Source organism: Lipomyces doorenjongii (genome assembly GCF_038497915.1).
Source record: "Lipomyces doorenjongii strain NRRL Y-27504 unplaced genomic scaffold V1508scaffold_25, whole genome shotgun sequence".
NCBI lineage: Eukaryota > Fungi > Ascomycota > Lipomycetes > Lipomycetales > Lipomycetaceae > Lipomyces > Lipomyces doorenjongii.
Genome location: NW_027118092.1, coordinates 1 through 16,461, shown reverse-complemented (window position 1 = coordinate 16,461; position 16,461 = coordinate 1). Strand labels below are relative to the sequence as shown.

General features: G+C 46.0%; 7 protein-coding genes across 7 annotated transcripts; 5 read left to right on the top strand and 2 right to left on the bottom strand.

Moving 5' to 3' along the window:
* Positions 1-1,111: 1,111 nt before the first annotated feature.
* V1508DRAFT_439473 (general substrate transporter) lies at positions 1,112-3,259 on the top strand. The gene is made up of 5 exons (XM_066942218.1): positions 1,112-1,590; positions 1,646-1,728; positions 1,782-2,586; positions 2,636-2,801; positions 2,858-3,259. Exons 1-5 carry the CDS (start codon positions 1,316-1,318, stop codon positions 3,149-3,151), a joined length of 1,623 nt encoding a protein of 540 aa, XP_066795717.1. The 5' UTR covers positions 1,112-1,315; the 3' UTR covers positions 3,152-3,259.
* A 203-nt stretch (positions 3,260-3,462) lies between these two features.
* On the bottom strand, positions 3,463-3,738 carry V1508DRAFT_397514 (uncharacterized protein; the record flags this gene model as incomplete). Its single annotated transcript, XM_066938152.1, has 1 exon — positions 3,463-3,738. One exon carries the CDS (start codon positions 3,736-3,738, stop codon positions 3,463-3,465), a length of 276 nt encoding a protein of 91 aa, XP_066795716.1.
* Positions 3,717-6,511, top strand: V1508DRAFT_128484 (uncharacterized protein). The gene is made up of 3 exons (XM_066935947.1): positions 3,717-4,025; positions 4,104-4,360; positions 4,409-6,511. Exons 2-3 carry the CDS (start codon positions 4,149-4,151, stop codon positions 6,234-6,236), a joined length of 2,040 nt encoding a protein of 679 aa, XP_066795715.1. The 5' UTR covers positions 3,717-4,025; positions 4,104-4,148; the 3' UTR covers positions 6,237-6,511.
* Positions 6,512-7,688: 1,177 nt separating this feature from the next.
* V1508DRAFT_432626 (uncharacterized protein) lies at positions 7,689-8,297 on the top strand (the record flags this gene model as incomplete). Its single annotated transcript, XM_066941956.1, has 3 exons — positions 7,689-7,726; positions 7,777-8,228; positions 8,287-8,297. The coding sequence occupies 3 exons, from the start codon at positions 7,689-7,691 to the stop codon at positions 8,295-8,297; spliced, it is 501 nt and encodes a 166-aa protein (XP_066795714.1).
* A 1,240-nt stretch (positions 8,298-9,537) lies between these two features.
* Positions 9,538-10,467, top strand: V1508DRAFT_417507 (uncharacterized protein). The gene has a single exon (XM_066940358.1). The coding sequence runs from the start codon at positions 9,681-9,683 to the stop codon at positions 10,029-10,031; it is 351 nt and encodes a 116-aa protein (XP_066795713.1). The 5' UTR covers positions 9,538-9,680; the 3' UTR covers positions 10,032-10,467.
* A 1,043-nt stretch (positions 10,468-11,510) lies between these two features.
* On the top strand, positions 11,511-13,620 carry V1508DRAFT_128335 (major facilitator superfamily domain-containing protein). Its single transcript, XM_066935946.1, has 4 exons — positions 11,511-11,941; positions 11,989-12,476; positions 12,525-12,616; positions 12,672-13,620. The coding sequence occupies exons 1-4, from the start codon at positions 11,606-11,608 to the stop codon at positions 13,487-13,489; spliced, it is 1,734 nt and encodes a 577-aa protein (XP_066795712.1). The 5' UTR covers positions 11,511-11,605; the 3' UTR covers positions 13,490-13,620.
* A 252-nt stretch (positions 13,621-13,872) lies between these two features.
* On the bottom strand, positions 13,873-16,339 carry V1508DRAFT_417498 (Alpha/Beta hydrolase protein). Its single transcript, XM_066940357.1, has 5 exons — positions 15,917-16,339; positions 15,689-15,869; positions 15,258-15,642; positions 14,295-15,197; positions 13,873-14,238 (listed from the first exon to the last, which is right to left on the bottom strand). The coding sequence occupies exons 1-5, from the start codon at positions 16,023-16,025 to the stop codon at positions 14,161-14,163; spliced, it is 1,656 nt and encodes a 551-aa protein (XP_066795711.1). The 5' UTR covers positions 16,026-16,339; the 3' UTR covers positions 13,873-14,160.
* Between the last annotated feature and the right edge of the window lie 122 nt (positions 16,340-16,461).

The following is a 16,461-nucleotide window of genomic DNA, read 5'->3' as shown; positions in this document are numbered from 1 at the left end:
TCGATTGATTCCAGTAATGTGGTCAGGTCAGTTGTCGCCGGCGAATCGCTGGCGAGGCTTTACAATGGCAATGATTGTTCCGGCGCCCAGTGCATATCGACAACTATATAGTTGGTTCGTCACCGTCATGGATTGAGGTGCTTACATCGCCACGGCAAACCATGGTATCCAGGACATCACGCGCATTTTGTCGCTGACAGCCAGTAAGAGCTCGATGCACCCCAACGTATTCAAATACATTTGCTGCTACTGTATTGGACATTTGGTAGCTGCATAAGCGAGATTTTTGATAATTCCAATTGCCGATGGCATTCAATTGATATCCAATGGTCTCCCGCAAAACAGAACATGCGACAACGAATAAAATAAGTTCTGCCTGGAAGAGGAAGCATGTAGCATACCAGGTGGCGGTCCATCAGAGTCTATCCCTTTCCGGACAAGACTGTGATATCAAGGTAATTATATCCTCCGAGAGTCGTCGTGAGCACGGCTTAGTCAAAAGACTATGACAGACATGAGAGGCTGTGAGAGTGCTTTGGATGCTAACGACACAGCAGCTTGACCGAATCGGCACTACCACATCTTAGCTGCGTGCATTCTTGCCTTCGTATATGTACAGGTAGAAGATGCTGCTATTGGTATTGGCGCTTTATGAATATGTTCAGTCCAATCTTTTTTCCAGTATATCATGGCAATATTGACTCCGGTTAAGGGTAACCGAAGATATCGGAGCGACCACTTCATAACTTTAAATATCTCCAGGTGCAGGCTAGCCGGGCTGCAAACAACTCGTCTAGCGTATCTTGTGTGTTGTCCCGGCAGTTCCTTAGCGATTATTACTCGACACTATCGGAACAAACCGGCGCCCGGGAGAGTCGAGCTCCGATTCAGACCCTAGCCCAGTTCTTGACATTATTTTTCGGCAATTTCCGTTGTCTGGCTGGGATAGCGATACGGCCAGATAGCCTTCATATCCTAAATATCTAAAGAAAAATATTACTGCGATGATCTGGCTGCTACCGGCATTTTCTACAGTCTTCGTCAGTGATTAATAAAGGGGATAAGTTGGTCGCGCAAATGTCAGAGCCGCACATAGGGCGTCCATCGATAACATGATTAAGACTTTTTATGTCAGAGCCCCGCAGTCGTTGATAACGTCTATCCCCATAACGCTATCAAAGTCATTTTTATGACATTTGCAATTCGGTCAATTATCCTCTCATGTTTTGATAAAATTTGATTCGAGATTTGTGTCACTTTGAAGCGCCATCTAGAATTCACCACTCCGTCTCTATATCGTTCCTTTACACCAACTATGATCCGCGGATTCCAAAAAGGCTCGTTGCTGCCATCCATAATCATTGGTGCTTTCACGGCAATTGGTGGCATCCTATACGGTTTTGATACAGGCCTTATTGCCGGTGTTTTGGCTATGGAGCCTTTCAAGCAGACCTACGGCACTCAGCAACCTGACGGAACATGGTATTTGCCATCCAGCAAGAAGTCGCTGTTTGTATCAGTCCTATCTGCTGGCTTGTTCTGTGGTGCCTTCTCCACAGGATATTTAGCCGATGTCAGGGGACGTCGACTGTAGGTACACTGGCGAAGTTCAGTCATGTATCGGATAACCTCATTTCAAATTTAGGGGCCTCATCTTTGGATGCATAATCTTTATGACCGGCGTCGCCATGCAAGTCGCGGCAGCCAATGCCGCGCTCTTCGCAGGAGGTACTTCATTCGACAATTGGGCGACCTTCTATCCTTGCTAACACCACTCTAAGGCCGCTTTATCGTGGGTTTCGGAACAGGCGCTATTTCATCAATAGGCCCTTTATACCAAGCCGAAATCGCTCCGAAGCATATCAGAGGTACAATCACTGCGGGCTACCATACCGCGAAAACTTTTGGTGTTCTACTTGCTGCCATTGTCAACAACTCTACGAAGGACCGAGATGGGAATTCGGCATACCTAATTCCAATCTATATCCAATTTGTATGGGCTGTCATACTCATAGCCGGGTTCGCGTTCCTCCCGGAGTCTCCTCGGTACTTCATGAAATACGGTAAGCGAGACAAAGCACGTCAAGCACTTGCGCGTATTCGCCATCGGGACGAAGACGATGCTCTTGTTACTTCTGAGTTGGACGAGATTGAAGCTAGTCTGGAGGTCGAGCATTCAATTGGGGACGTTTCGGTCAGAGACTGCTTCAAACGTGAAAACAAACAGCTATACCGTCTTATCCTTGGCATGACTGTGATGGCATTCAGTCAGCTGGTCGGGGTCAACTTTATTAAGTACTTTGGCACAGACTTTTTCCAACAAGCTGGCATTACAAACTCGTTTGTCATATCGATGGCCACCAATCTTGTCAGTTTTAGTATGACTATTCCGGCACTCTACCTGATTGAGCGTCTGGGGCGGAGGTCGTTTCTGATTATTGGTTATATCGGGTCATGGATCACGCAGTACATAATTGCTATCGTTGGTTTGGTTGCTGCAGGTTCGGACTTGGCAAGAAGGATCTTGGTCAGCTTCAGTATTCTCTATATCGCTATTGAGTCAGCTGGTGTCGGTCCTCCATCTCTGTAAGTGGTGATAGAGGATTTCCGTATCGACGCGGGTTAATCATTTTAGTGTCATTGTTGGAGAGGTTTTTCCGCTTCGAACGCGGGCAAAGTCTATTGCACTGTCTCTGGGATGTGACTACAGCTGGAACTTCGTAATCGCGCTGGCCACACCATACCTAGTGGACTCTGGCCCAGGAAATGCAAACTTGGGAAGCAATGTATTTTTCATCTGGGTCGGTATTTCCGCGTTCTCTATTCGGCATGTAAATGCTAATTTATAATGGCGTAGGGATCTTGCAGTTTGCTCGGTGCTATCTTCGTCTACGTTTGGGTTTATGAAACAAAAGGTCTCTCGCTTGAGCAAATCGATGAACTGTACAACACTGTTCCATATGCATGGCAATCGGCCATCTTCATTCCCCGAGAAATGCAAGACGAGAATAGTTTAATTCTTGAGCTCAACAAGGCGAACAAACCAGGAGATGTGAATGTCAGTGATGTCGAGGTCTCGGACGCGGATGATGCAACGGTGCTGTCGGAGGAGGGTATTCAGGAGATTCAGCAACCGTGGAGTAACTTATAGATTGTTTGCATTTATTTTGGTTATTTATATTACATGAGATAGAGCGTGAATGTTTGTAAAGGAAGGTGTTGGTGGAAAATAGAAGCCCATAACTGCATATCCATACCGTACATATGGTTATGAGAACGTCTAAATATGCATAATCTATAGTCCCAGATTTTAAATTCGACTCGACCAACGTTTCTTCTCGTACAGACATCCTGAATTCCATCTCAGATAACGCGCATTTTTGGTCGTCTGGCTGTTAGACTTGTCATGTTCAGTCATATTGCTGTCTTATGGTAGGAATGTTGACTCGCAAAGCACAAGAATTACGCGGTCTGAAGCCGTAGCCGCGGCCCAGGGGCTGCCCCTGCATCTAAAACCCGAACCCTATAATTCTGTCCCTCCATCCATTCCACGGGCACTTTAAATGGATGGATCGTGTCCATCCATTTAGGGAGAGTCTCCCCAACTTGGATGGCAGCTTTGGGGTCGAACGATTCTATGAAATCATTTCTCGCCTTGGTAATAACTGAAAGCACTGGCTCAGGTGCGTTCTTCTCGAAGTTTTCGAGGATAGCAGAAAGCTCAGCGTGTTGGGCCATGATCCTTGTAGTATTATGTTGGTAGGGTTAGGTTAGATTAGAATCTTGATCGTGAATCTGGAAAACTTTTTCGATTGATGAGATGATTCGCTGTAGAGTGCAATGCTGATGATGCACTCATTCCCTAGAAAACAGGTCATATTTATATACCCTTGAGGGTGTGAATGAGTAATCAAGGTGAAGTAAACCATCCGAGCTCGCACGATTACCAACCCGGACTAGTTCGGACCCATCTCGGGCATTCTCTTCCGCACCGTCCGAGCTCGTCCTCGGCCTTCTTCTCTCACGTAAGTTGGATGACTGCTCACCTTCTGTCTGACGGACTTCTTTTCACCTGATTCCTGAAACAAATAATAATTGTTCAGATACGAACCTCGGTAAATTTGAAGAATCACTGAGGTTGATACAGAATGTCAAGTAAAAGCCGCCGAACTTCACGAATGCGCCTCGGAACGCGCAGCTGCGCAGAATGTCGCAGGCGCAAAGTCCGTTGCATATTTCCTACTCAAGGCGCGATATGCCAGGAATGTATTGCCCACGACACGCCATGCAGAGCTCAACAACGGGGGACTACTCCCGACAATGCCGGTAGTCCCGAAAGTCAGGAAGACATCCAACAAAGGTTGCTAGGTCTAGAGGATATTGTGCGTCAGTTATTAAATCGAGACAGAGAGCAGGTCGAGTCTTTGACTACTAGGGGCGATATGGATTCGTGTAGAGCGATAAGAATACTGCATACAGATCCAGCATCAGATGAATCCACAGCAGCGACTATTGGCCAACTTATGAATACACCCGCTTCGGTCACTTGTCACACCCCTTCAAGTAATGACGAGAACCTCGAACAGGCTCCTCTTCTAAACCTCGTTAACCAGACGTTGGATGTTCGGTTAGATAGAAGTACGACGAGCGGCAACATTGGTATACGACATCCACCGAGCAACGAATACATAGCAGCACTGAAAGCCCTCGTGCCTCGGATAGACGATCTGCTGTTAATCCTCGAATCTACCATGGAATTTTGGTTCATATGGCCTACTGAACCTCCGGGCCATAACGAGGGTCAGTCCTATGGCCGGGCTGCAATGGTGAAAGACTTTATTCTCAATTCATTCGAATCACGACAGCCGCTCAGAATCGTGAAGGGCATTCTGTGGTTGGCTCTGTGCGTGCAACAGCTTTCAGCGGACGCTATAAAGCAGCGCAAGAACTTTCTTCCGGCACTTCCACAAACTCTTTTCGACGCCTACATGACTGGGGCAGAAGCCATTTTGGCAAATGTCGGAGAGTCAGTAGCCAGTATGGATCGATTGGAATGTTTGCTTCTCTACACAAAGCTTTGTATCAACATGGGAAAGCCTCGACGAGCATGGGCCACTGTAAGGAGCGCAATTAACTGTGCTTTACTTCTCGGAATACACCGCCCGAATCAATGCCTTGAACCATGTCAGCAGTCACTATGGTCACAAGCCTGGCAGCTAGATCGACAGCTTTCTTCAATCCTTGGCGTGCCATATTCTGTCCCTCATATTCATTACAGTCTGGAACCCAATCAGCCTGTTGTCGCAAGAATCATGCACTCCATCAATTCCATTGTCTCAAAAATCAGTGACCTCAACCAGGGTCTGACGGAGGCCCAGGCCGCGGCCTCGGCCTCGGCCCCCATCGAAGAAATTGAGACTGACATTCAGAATTGCGCAACTCTATTCCCCAATGAGTGGTGGGCCGTTATTCCCGCTGACTCTATGTCTTTTGATGCGCTTTATTATCGACAAGTATGCAAGATGTACTTCTTCAAGTTACAGAAGACACTACATCTACCAAACATGCTGAAGACTTTCGATGACCCGAACCAACAAACGAGCCGTAAAATAACAATCGAGGCATGCCGTAATCTGGTCTCTACATATGAAGTACTTCGAAACAGCAGCAAATCAGCCCTGGTAATATGTGACTTGATGGACTTTATTGTCTTCAGCGCTGCGCTTATCATCACTATCCACCTTCTTACACCACCCAGTTCGCGTAACACTGCCAGAGACGCTGATGACTGGAACATCGTCACACATCTAGCCCAAACCTTTCGCCAATTGGCGGGAGCCGTTGAATGCAGCGTCGCGCAACAAGCGGCAACTCTTTTGGATTATATCTACCAGGTACATCACGGCATGTATGTCGGACCCGAAGAATACGCAGTCATCATCCCATGGTTCGGGAAAGTCAGAATTGGATATGTGCCCAGACGACGGCAGACGACATCCTTATCACCACAAACTTCTCTGTCTAATATGCAAGACCAGAATAGCAGTAGTTTTTGCAGCACCATTGAATTTGGAATTAATGGTGCAACACCTGGTTCCTTCGCATGGTCGGGGTCTGGACCCTGGGGCAGTCAGTTAAAGTACGACGAACTTGGTATTGATTGGACGTCGTTGGGTGACATTGAGTGTGACTATGACTGGATGCAGCTGTTTTATGGGGCTGGTAACGAGAATTAGGACAAAGAATTGATACGAGACGTATTCGCGGGCTACGAATCTCCTGTTGGATAATCTTAAACGTAGTTCAGACAGTGTCAGCTGCATGCATCTAACGGCACCCGTAAAACGAATTGGCTGTTTTCTGTTGTTGTCAGGCAGTCCCATGGACAATGACAAGTTAAGTTCCGAGAATTTGAGCATAATCTCCGAGCATATATCAAACGAAAGGAGCTCAAGGGATTGTGTTCATGCAAAGCGTTCCTTGCGCAGCTTGACAAGGATCCGATCACGTGATCAAATATATTGCCTAAAAAGGAAAGGGCGTAGCAGTAACCCAGGGGGTGTAGCTTTTAATAGTTATGATGTACGGTATTACTTGGGGACATGTCGCCCTCGACCATCCTGGATGGGCTAGGGTAGAATTTTCAGGTGTTGGGCTCCAGAGCCTTCAGGCTTAGGGGTTTTGGGCGTTTTTGGCACCATCATTATCGCACAACGAAATTTCGATGCTGCGCTGTGGACACTTCCGGCAACCTTACACGCAATCTTTTGGTATTTTCAAAGACCAGAGTCAACAGCTCTGGGAGGATCTGGTTGCCACGGCGCTTAGCTTCCAAACGGTCCAGTTGGACGGCGTAATACGCTTCTACAAAGTATTAGTCGCACAGTTCTCGGTTCTAGCCACCACGTATTTCAAAGTTGCCAGTAATTCTCTTGTGGCCCACTACGGTTTCGCTATGGCCTACCAACGGATCAACGAAGTCAGAGAGTCCAAATATGAGTGTCCCAATGCGCACACCCTGCGAGAATCAGGATGGTCCCGAAACCAACGCAAACGCAATCGTGTGAATCTGGGAACAATTTAAAATGGTAACAATTAGCAGGGGTTGCGGATGTCCAAAATCACATGCGCCTCCACGATTAAACCCCTAGCCCAATGACGCATCCTACCACGACAGCCCCTACTAGAATGTCTTGTCACCTTGGCATGCTGTCAGTTTATTTTATTGACTACATTCCGCTAGCATCTATAATATTTTGGGAAACGGCTGGGTGCTGTTCACAAATCTCTCGCACGTGCGAGATCACCAGCCGTGGAGAGTATTTCATGGCCGCGTGAATTGACTACATCGGATGAGAAATCGAAAACGACACCAGGGGTTGTGCCTCCAGATACTCCTCTATGGACGGACAAGAATGAAATATCGAACTATGCCGAGGCACTTCACCTGTTGAAGAACAATACTCCAGAACAGCGAATAGATGTTCACTTGACTTATTCTACGTACTTGAAATTGCAGAACGCTGGTCTAAATTTAAGGACGTGATGGACATTCGCGAGTATCAGAGGTATTAGGTCGTTTCCCGTCTCCAGAGTGCAGCTGACAGTTTGATGGTGTAGGTATCCAAGCTTGTCATACAATAGCTTAGAGCAGGTAGCGACTGTCGTTACTACCCAAAGAGCTCTCCATGAACTTGCAGCTTCTAAGTTCAAATTTGAGATCGGTGTGAGTCTTCTTGAATATCTCGCACATCACTGGGCCTAAGGACGCGACAGGATTGTGGAAGGTGGATCTACCACCGTGAAGAGTAGTCACGGCAAGTACACTAAAAGTTCGAAGGAGCCTGATGGCTCATTCTTCTATGACGATGACGATGCTGGATTCGTCCTGCGGGTTGCCATTGAGACCAGACACTCTAAGCAATATGGTAGACTCCTTCGTGACAAGGACATGTGGATGAAAGGTATGAATGCAAATGCTTTGGTATTGATATACTTTAAGGAATCACCAAGTTTCAAAAATCCTCATACTGCATATGAGGAGGATGTCGAAGGCGTGGATCTAGAGATGGGAAGAATGAAACCACATATCGGCAAAGCCAGGCAAAGGAACTTAGAACAAGCTTCTACGGTCCCGTTGAATATCGCAATCAACATATGGTTTGGGAAATTGAGTCACGCTTTCATTGAAGTTTGGCGCGTCGGCATGAAGAATTCCTGTCAGGAGCGTGAGTAGCAATTCTGTGTGACCATGTTACTTGTCTGCTCACGGTAATGCTATTTTAGTGGCTGATTAGAGATGGGCAGGCACATGAGCGTCCACGTACGACAATTGGACTTAAAATAAGCGATTTTTTAAGTGGTTGTGAATCCAGATAATGATGTTTATTTTGACGCAGATCGATATGTCCGTAGTCTTATGCATGCCATAGAGATGACCGCACAAGACAGATATAATGATTTCATATCTGAGATACATTGATTTCATTGGTATCTTAAAGGCGTTCAACAGAGAGAAGGTATGATGGAGACGATGACTAGTTTCGGTTGTAAATTATGATGCTGTAACCGATTTGTCAAACTATGATGTAATAGACACTACAAGCATGGTATTGCTATTTATGTTGTAACTGTTATATATATCCTTGCTGTTGCGCTAATATTATCGACAACTTTACAGATTCTTATATGAGCGATAAAGTTGCACTGCATGCACCAAACTCTAAACCCTGAACCCAGAACCGTGTGATCGTTCAGAAAATGGAGAGCATGATTCACCCTTTTCGGTGCATCACCCACTCGCGCGAATATGTTAGCGATGCATTGGTTAGCGCTTAGGATGCAAATCTGTCAGGCCAACATACAACATTGTCAGTAGAGTAGGCGGCCAGCCAAGTTACTAGCAAAGTGGATATTGGTTTTGCAACAAAGTGGATTGTTATCGCTCACGACAACATATGGAACAAACAAGTGACTTGCGAGTCAAGGTCGAGAATAGCGACAGCAACATACACAGGACAGGTGACAAAAGAAGCCTTATCCAGCAAGGCGGATATCCAAACAAACTTCAAAGATCGCATAAAGTAATAAAGAAGACAACATACATCATTTTCTGCGAGAGATCTTGTACATTTCTGGCTGCGAACTAGAAGATCACTAGTCCTATAATTTTCGTAGATATTAGACGTATCCTTCGACAACAGACTGTCGTGTAGGATGAAGCAATTGAGTATCAAAAATAGGGCACCATATAGACTGCAAAGCAAGACAACTTAATTAATAGTTTATTGCAACATCGAATTCGCGATTGAAGGCCAACAAAGATGCGGGATGGCGTGGTTTTGTGGGGCGGTGAGACTTGGAGCTGTAAGGTGGAACGCCGTCGAAAACCACTGTTTTGATGACCATGGTCAAGGGCAACCTCTCGATATGCGACGCGTCAGATGGCATTTAGCTAGACGGGCATTCTCAGCACGTCGCCAAAGTATATAAGGTTCAGAACCCTACCAGGCTTCCATTACTTAATACCTTGGACTCAATAGACTTCCCAGATTGATCTTCAGGCTCATGTATTCGGCCCAGGGGGTGGTAGCTGGTCAAGTGAAGCAAACAGATCGGAACTCCCGCGGAAATAGTCACCGTCGCGACTTGCACTTCGGGAGCACCGTGTGTGGTTAGGGATGTCGACGTTTCCACGGGTGGATTGTGTGAATACAGAAACTGTTACGTACACGTGGATATTTAGTAGACGCTTAGTGGTTATTTTGGTGGAAGTTTATTTTGGTTCTTTTCGTTGCGTTCAGGGGCAAACCCCCTTGTATATAAGTGGTTCTTCTCTCCTCTGTTTTTGGGGATATATAGGCAAATATGGTAACAGAAACCAATACCTTGACTGCCATAATAATGATACTGACAAGCAGCAAGAACAATCACAACAACCAATACTAATCCAAGTTGGCACAACTATTACCTTAATGACAATAATCCAAATATACGCTGATATTCTTATCTTACGCATTTTGCAAAAATGACGCACCATTGGCTACCAGGTGTAGTCCAGGGCAGAATCGATGGAGCCGTTAAGTTCCAATACGGTATAGCTACTTAATAAGGCGAACCGTATTTAAATTAGATTTGAGTACCTCGCGGCCATAGGTTGTCCGTGCTTATAGTTAAGAACCCAGGTACCCCACCAAGTAGTACCAGCCGACTAACCTTGTAATTTTCGAATGTACAGCAATATCACGTCGACAGATTATGGAAAATATATGAAAATATATTAGTAAAAGTTTGATATACATTTGCGGCTATACAAATTCAATGTGGTGGCGTGGATATGATTTATTGTGGAATGATGGTACTTTTGTCGTGACAAATCTAAATGCACCATATGATGATCGACTTCGTTGACGTGCTGTCTACACGACTGCAACATATTATTAGTGTTTTTTTCACGACTGACATTTCCTACTTTAGCAAGACTTTCTTTTTCTAATCTTGAACTTTATATCTTACACATTTGTTATGTACAGCTATCTTCGTATTAAGATATTGTCGTCATTCCAACCGCGGATTATACGGGGTTGACACGTTCCTCATACAAGAAATACTGAATCGTGAAAACAGCTCGTCTCCATCCGTTTTGCTGCTTCGGGCCCCGAGATTATCTCCCCCATGATGTCACTTCCAAGGTGGGAAATCAGTCTCAAAAACTGGTTCTCCAGTGCCTCGCCCTCGACGCGTAAATACCCTTGCCCTTATCTACAAAGGTATTACTTGGGCGCACACGGGTTAGGGTATTTACCTATCGCTAGACTGCGAGAATCGATGCAGAGTTTGAGGCGTACCGTGCAAAATTGAAGCAAGAACTAGATAGAACTTGTCGTACAAATGCACGTTCCGTAGATGTTTGGACTAGCCACGGATAACAGAGAGCGGAGGGCCGAGGACGAGAACGTGAGAACGAAGAAAGATATCGGAGAAGAACTTACAGTCTGGTCTTAACACCGCATATCGGAAGTCGCCGAAGTCGGGGTTATGCGGCGCTCTTTCACAATCAGGTGCTCATAATTTAGCCGTCCTCTGGCTCGTGTTCATCAAAGGCTGCACTTCGCTTGATATGTTGCCTTCTTTTTTTCTCTTAGGCGAAACGCCGAAGGACCGATGTATGGCTTGACCGCTTTTAGATTTCAGCGCCGATGCTTTGCAGGGTTTCGGTTTGCAATAACGACGCTACGAAAATACGAATGATACTGGCCGATAGTATCTATGCGAACATTTCTCTGGCTCCGGTGAAGTATTTAATTGTGGCGGCCTTGATGGCACCCTGTCGGCAATGCCGGCGTCGTCGTCTCCAGATAGACTCCTATTTTACTATCCTATCATTACAACTAGAGAACCTTCAAGTACTATAGGTATCCCCTCAGGTCGAATCTCTTCATAATCTATTACATCTCAACTTTCCTTTCATCTTACTGCTTCTTCTTGAAGGATAGACGCACGGAGCCTCTGAACGGTGTATATACATATTTGGCCAGTCAATCTCGAAGTACTCTCGCTGCAGATACCAAGGACAATTCGTTGTTCATCAGTGTTGCATCTTACTATGTTTGAGCCTGAGAAGATTGGCTCACAGCAATTACATCGGTCAGAATCAAGACAGTCAATATCCAGTGTCAGTGACGCCGTTGATATTATCACTCTAGGTCACCACTTGTTTAATCATTCCGTCAATGTTCTGCCTGAGTCTAATGAGAAGGAAACCAAAGAGGACACACCTGACTCCGACGATTCTAGCTTGTCTGACAAAACTAGACAGGCCGAGGATGAACGTGCGGAGGAAGTGGTTGAAGCCAATGGCGGTATACTAGATACGGGGGATGTGGGCGCAACGGTGTCTGTGGAAAGGAACCGAACAAGGTCAATTAAGGATTCGAATCTTGTACGGTTTGACTGCATTACATTATTACGAAAGACTAACGGCAATAGGTGACATGGGATGGTGAGGACGACCCAGAAAATCCGAAGAACTGGTCCACCAAAAGAAAGTGGATGGCAACATTTGTTGTCTCTTCGTTCACTTTCATCTCGCCAGTCTCTTCATCGATGGTTGCACCTGCTTTAGCAACAATGGCTAGCGACCTTCATATTACGAGCGATGTCGAATCACAGCTCGTCCTGTCAATCTTCGTTCTCGCTTACGCAGTAGGACCACTATTCCTGGGACCTATGAGCGAGATATACGGTAGAATACCGGTACTTCAATTGGCCAATCTTTTTTATCTGGTGTTTAATCTTGCCTGTGGTTTTGCACAAAATAAAGGACAACTTCTAGTTTTTCGTTTCTTCAGCGGGATAGGAGGTAGTGCTCCTTTGGTTATCGGCGGTGGAGTGTTGGGAGATACATGGCGAGCTGACGAGCGTGGAAAGTCAGTGGCCGTTTATTCTCTCGCGCCTCTTCTTGGTCCTGCTGTCGGGTATGTTTTTCAATTTTACATTGCATTGTCCCTACTTACAGATGGAAGACCTATCGCAGGCGGTTTTATTGCCGAGAACACGACTTGGCGATGGGTATTCTATGCCACGTCAATTGCTGATGCTGCTATTCAAGTCTCTGGTGCGTTAAAGCGATGGTCAATGTTTCTGGACGCTAGTCTCAACTTTTTGACCAGGTATTTTCTTTCTTCGCGAAACCTACGCTCCGAAGCTCCTGTACAATAAATGCGAAAGACTGAAGAAGCAAACAGGAAACCCCAACCTTTACACAGAATACCAACATCCATCACATACTCTGTCGGCTAAGCTAACAAGCTCCGTCGTTCGCCCTTTTCGCCTTTTAGGTACTCAACCCATTGTTCAAGTGCTTTCCATCTACATGGCCTACGTCTACGGCTTGATGTACCTTGTCCTGTCGACCTTTCCGACGCTCTGGATCAATAGCTATCACGAAAAACTTGGCATCAGCTCCCTCAATTACATTGCCCTCGGTCTAGGTTTCTTCATCGGCGCGCAGTTAAGCGCGCAGATCAATGATCGTATCTTCCGCCGTCTTAGAACTCGTAACAAGGGCCGAGAAAAACCTGAATATCGCATCCCGCTCATGGTGCCGGGAAGCATCCTTGTTCCAGTTGGCCTCTTCTGGTATGGCTGGACTGCCGAGGCGCACACACACTGGATCCTCCCGAATGTCGGAATCTGCTTCTTCGCCATGGGCACAATTGTCGCCTTCCAATGTATCCAGACTTATCTTGTCGATGCGTACACGCGATTTGCCGCAAGTGCTATTGCCGCTGCAACGGTCCTCCGGAGTCTGGCTGCGTTTGGGTTCCCGCTCTTCGCTCCTACGATGTACAAAGCGCTCGGTTACGGGTGGGGTAACAGCGTAATCGCGTTCGCTGCACTTGGTTTGGGCATCCCAGGACCGCTGCTGTTATGGCGCTTTGGTGAGACGCTCAGAAAACGTAGTCCGTTTGCTGCTGGCGGTGGTTGAAGTATGCACCACGGATGCACAAGCGCTAGTATCAGCAGATTAGAAATCCGGGTCATGTCCATAAGTCGGAAAATATGCAAATACTATTATAAAAACAATATGACCGATATTGACCAATGAGTACTCGTCAGTGCGGTTTCAGGGACAATCACTCCATTGTCGTAGTATTTAAACGTTCTGGTGGGAGTCTGGAGCGTATGACTACATGGGTCAACAGATAGTATTCAATCTGCCCTCCGATACTGGGATAACTGGCTACATGTCAAATACAAATTTGCTGTGGTGTATGGGTGGTACTATCAGTTAAAGACAAGCACACATCACAGATGTGACCGCGTGCATGAGATTGTGAGGGTGAGTCTAATGTAGGGTGGCCATCTGCGCAACCTTGAATGTCCATAAATTAACGATGACGACACGACAGAGAGATAGCGGCTGGCAAAAATAGTTGCATAATATTGTGCTTTGCGAGGAATACAAACGGAGACGGCGCCGGACATATATCGACTTCCTGACTGAGTCCAACATCTTGCAGAAAGCAAAACTTACACAATTAGGTCAGAAGTCAGTAACCACAAATCCAAGCAAAAGTAAGAGACAGACGATCAAGCCTGCAACAAACAATAGCGAAAGAAGGAGTAATGATAACAATGTCCTACTGGACTTCAGCTTCAGATAAGACTAGAAGAAGGCGATAATCGAGAGATAATTTCTGCGAGATTGACGTACATGTCATTCGTAGATTGAGCCTTAGTCAAATCAGTATACGGTTGCGATAACAGTCCTTGACCAACGAAAACCTTACTGTATCTTGCTCGACAAAAACGCCGATCTCATCTGCATGATCCATCCGATCGTTGACACCAAAGTGCCAGTATATTCCCCGGACGTCATCACTGTTGATACGGGACGTCTGAAAGTCACTGATATTTCTTACAATGGAATCTCTGGGACCGCGCATCGACTCAGTATTCACTATTCCATCATTCAGATACCAATCCCCCAGATTTGGTCCCAAGATATCTTTTTGTGCGGGAGTGAGATCCTGACCACCCATGGCATACACAGTAGGCAGCATCGGCGGTATGACGTCCTTCCGAGGCAGATACCTACCTGGCGGCGGCAGAGTGACATTGTAATCAATCTCGCGCAACAGCCTGTTTGCCACACTTTGAGTTGCCCATTGTGTGAGATCCCATACACTAATGAGGGACAAGAGAATCGGCCACCCGACCTTGTTGCCAAACGAGTCCAGAATGCGGCTGATGATCCAAGCACCAATGTTCACGAATGGAATTGAGTACAGCACTTTGCGAATGAAATCGACCAGTGGGATGGGGAAGGAATCAATAGCCTCGATGGTCCAGGAAGGCCAGCGAGAAGGGAACGGGATCGTAGAGTGGAAGGAGAAGCTGAAGTACCAGACATGCTTTGAAGTAGGTATTGTCTTCATGTGGAGATCATTAACTCCTTCGATGCTATTGTCATAGAACCCATTGGATTTGGAGTCCAACCAGGTCGACACTGGCCCCTGACTTGATTCTAAGCGTTCGCGCATTTTTTGAAATGTTTCCAATTTTCCATTTATCTCCGTTCTACAGATGTCCCAATGGTCGAGCTGGAGGTCATAAAACCTCTTCTCAGGATCCTGGAAGGATACAGTGGCAAACAATCTTGCCAGAAGCTTGATTGCGGCGTCCGTTGAGCCCTGTAGTTGTTTAATTAGCGCCATCGTTGTAACAAACGGAAGTATATAATGAAGCCATACAGCAAAGAAGTTCTGAAGGACATCTATGATCGTTGTTCCATTGTGTGGAGTCCCCAGAGTTGTCACGGAGATAGCCCATTTATCTCTTCCTGCGGTATTGAAATACTCTGGATGTAGATCTGCAGCAGCGCGACTCATGAGGCTAATCAAGTAGCGGACTGTATTTCCGCCTTGGGAATGGCAGATGAAGTGAACCTTGTTACCTTCATTCCACGTCCAATTTTGATATTTGTCTCGTGATTTTGAATACAGGACTGCCCGTTTCCGGCCTTTTGTGGTAGTAGTCCTAGGTCTAATGCGGGAGTTGTTAAAGTAGTTACCATAGTCAACATCCACATCATGGATTTCATTGAGCTCGTCAGTTTCGAAATTGAAGAAACTGAATCTTGTCGACGTTAGACGACTTCCAAACGTACAACATGGGAACTTACTTTCCAAATGTAAGCTGCCTGTACAGCTCACAGGCGCGTTCCCAATTAGAAGATATAGGCCCAACTGGAGTGACGATCACGGTATATCCCCTCTCCACCAATAGATTAGGAATATTTTCAATTCCCCCCCAATAATTGATAGCACCAAACAGTGGTGTGCCCCAACCGGAGAATCCTGGAACTTGACGTACCGTTAGAATTAACAGAGAGAAACGTATAACCCCTTACCCATCACAATTGGAACTGTCTTATCCTCGGGCAAATTATCTAACCTGAGCTGCTGTGCCAGGTTTCGCAGGTTGACAAGTGCATTCGAATCATCGGTATCCATTGGCATAGACGTAGTATGAGTTAGATGTCGCCGGAAAGCCAGCAGATCCGTCGCGTGAAAGGCTGCATCTATATTTTCATACGGCTGGGGAACACATTATGCGCTTGACGGCCTCAAAGCAGCGATCTAAGCACCTGACCCCACTGTCATGCAGTTATCACACCTCATCGCTTGGTTCCACGATCACACTAAAGTTTAATGCAGAAAACTTTATTGTATAAAATGACGGAAGGTTAATCCCAAGATTTTATCGCACGTTTCAATTTTGGGTATGACTAGTGATAAAGAAGCGATACTTGAAATGACGCGTTCTGATGTTGCGGCGCAGTAGCCACATGATCTCCTCCTAGGGATCGGCATGGATAATATCCAGGCCAATTTTTCCATATCCATATCCGTATCCATATCCAGGTAAAATATCTATATCCATATCCATATCCGT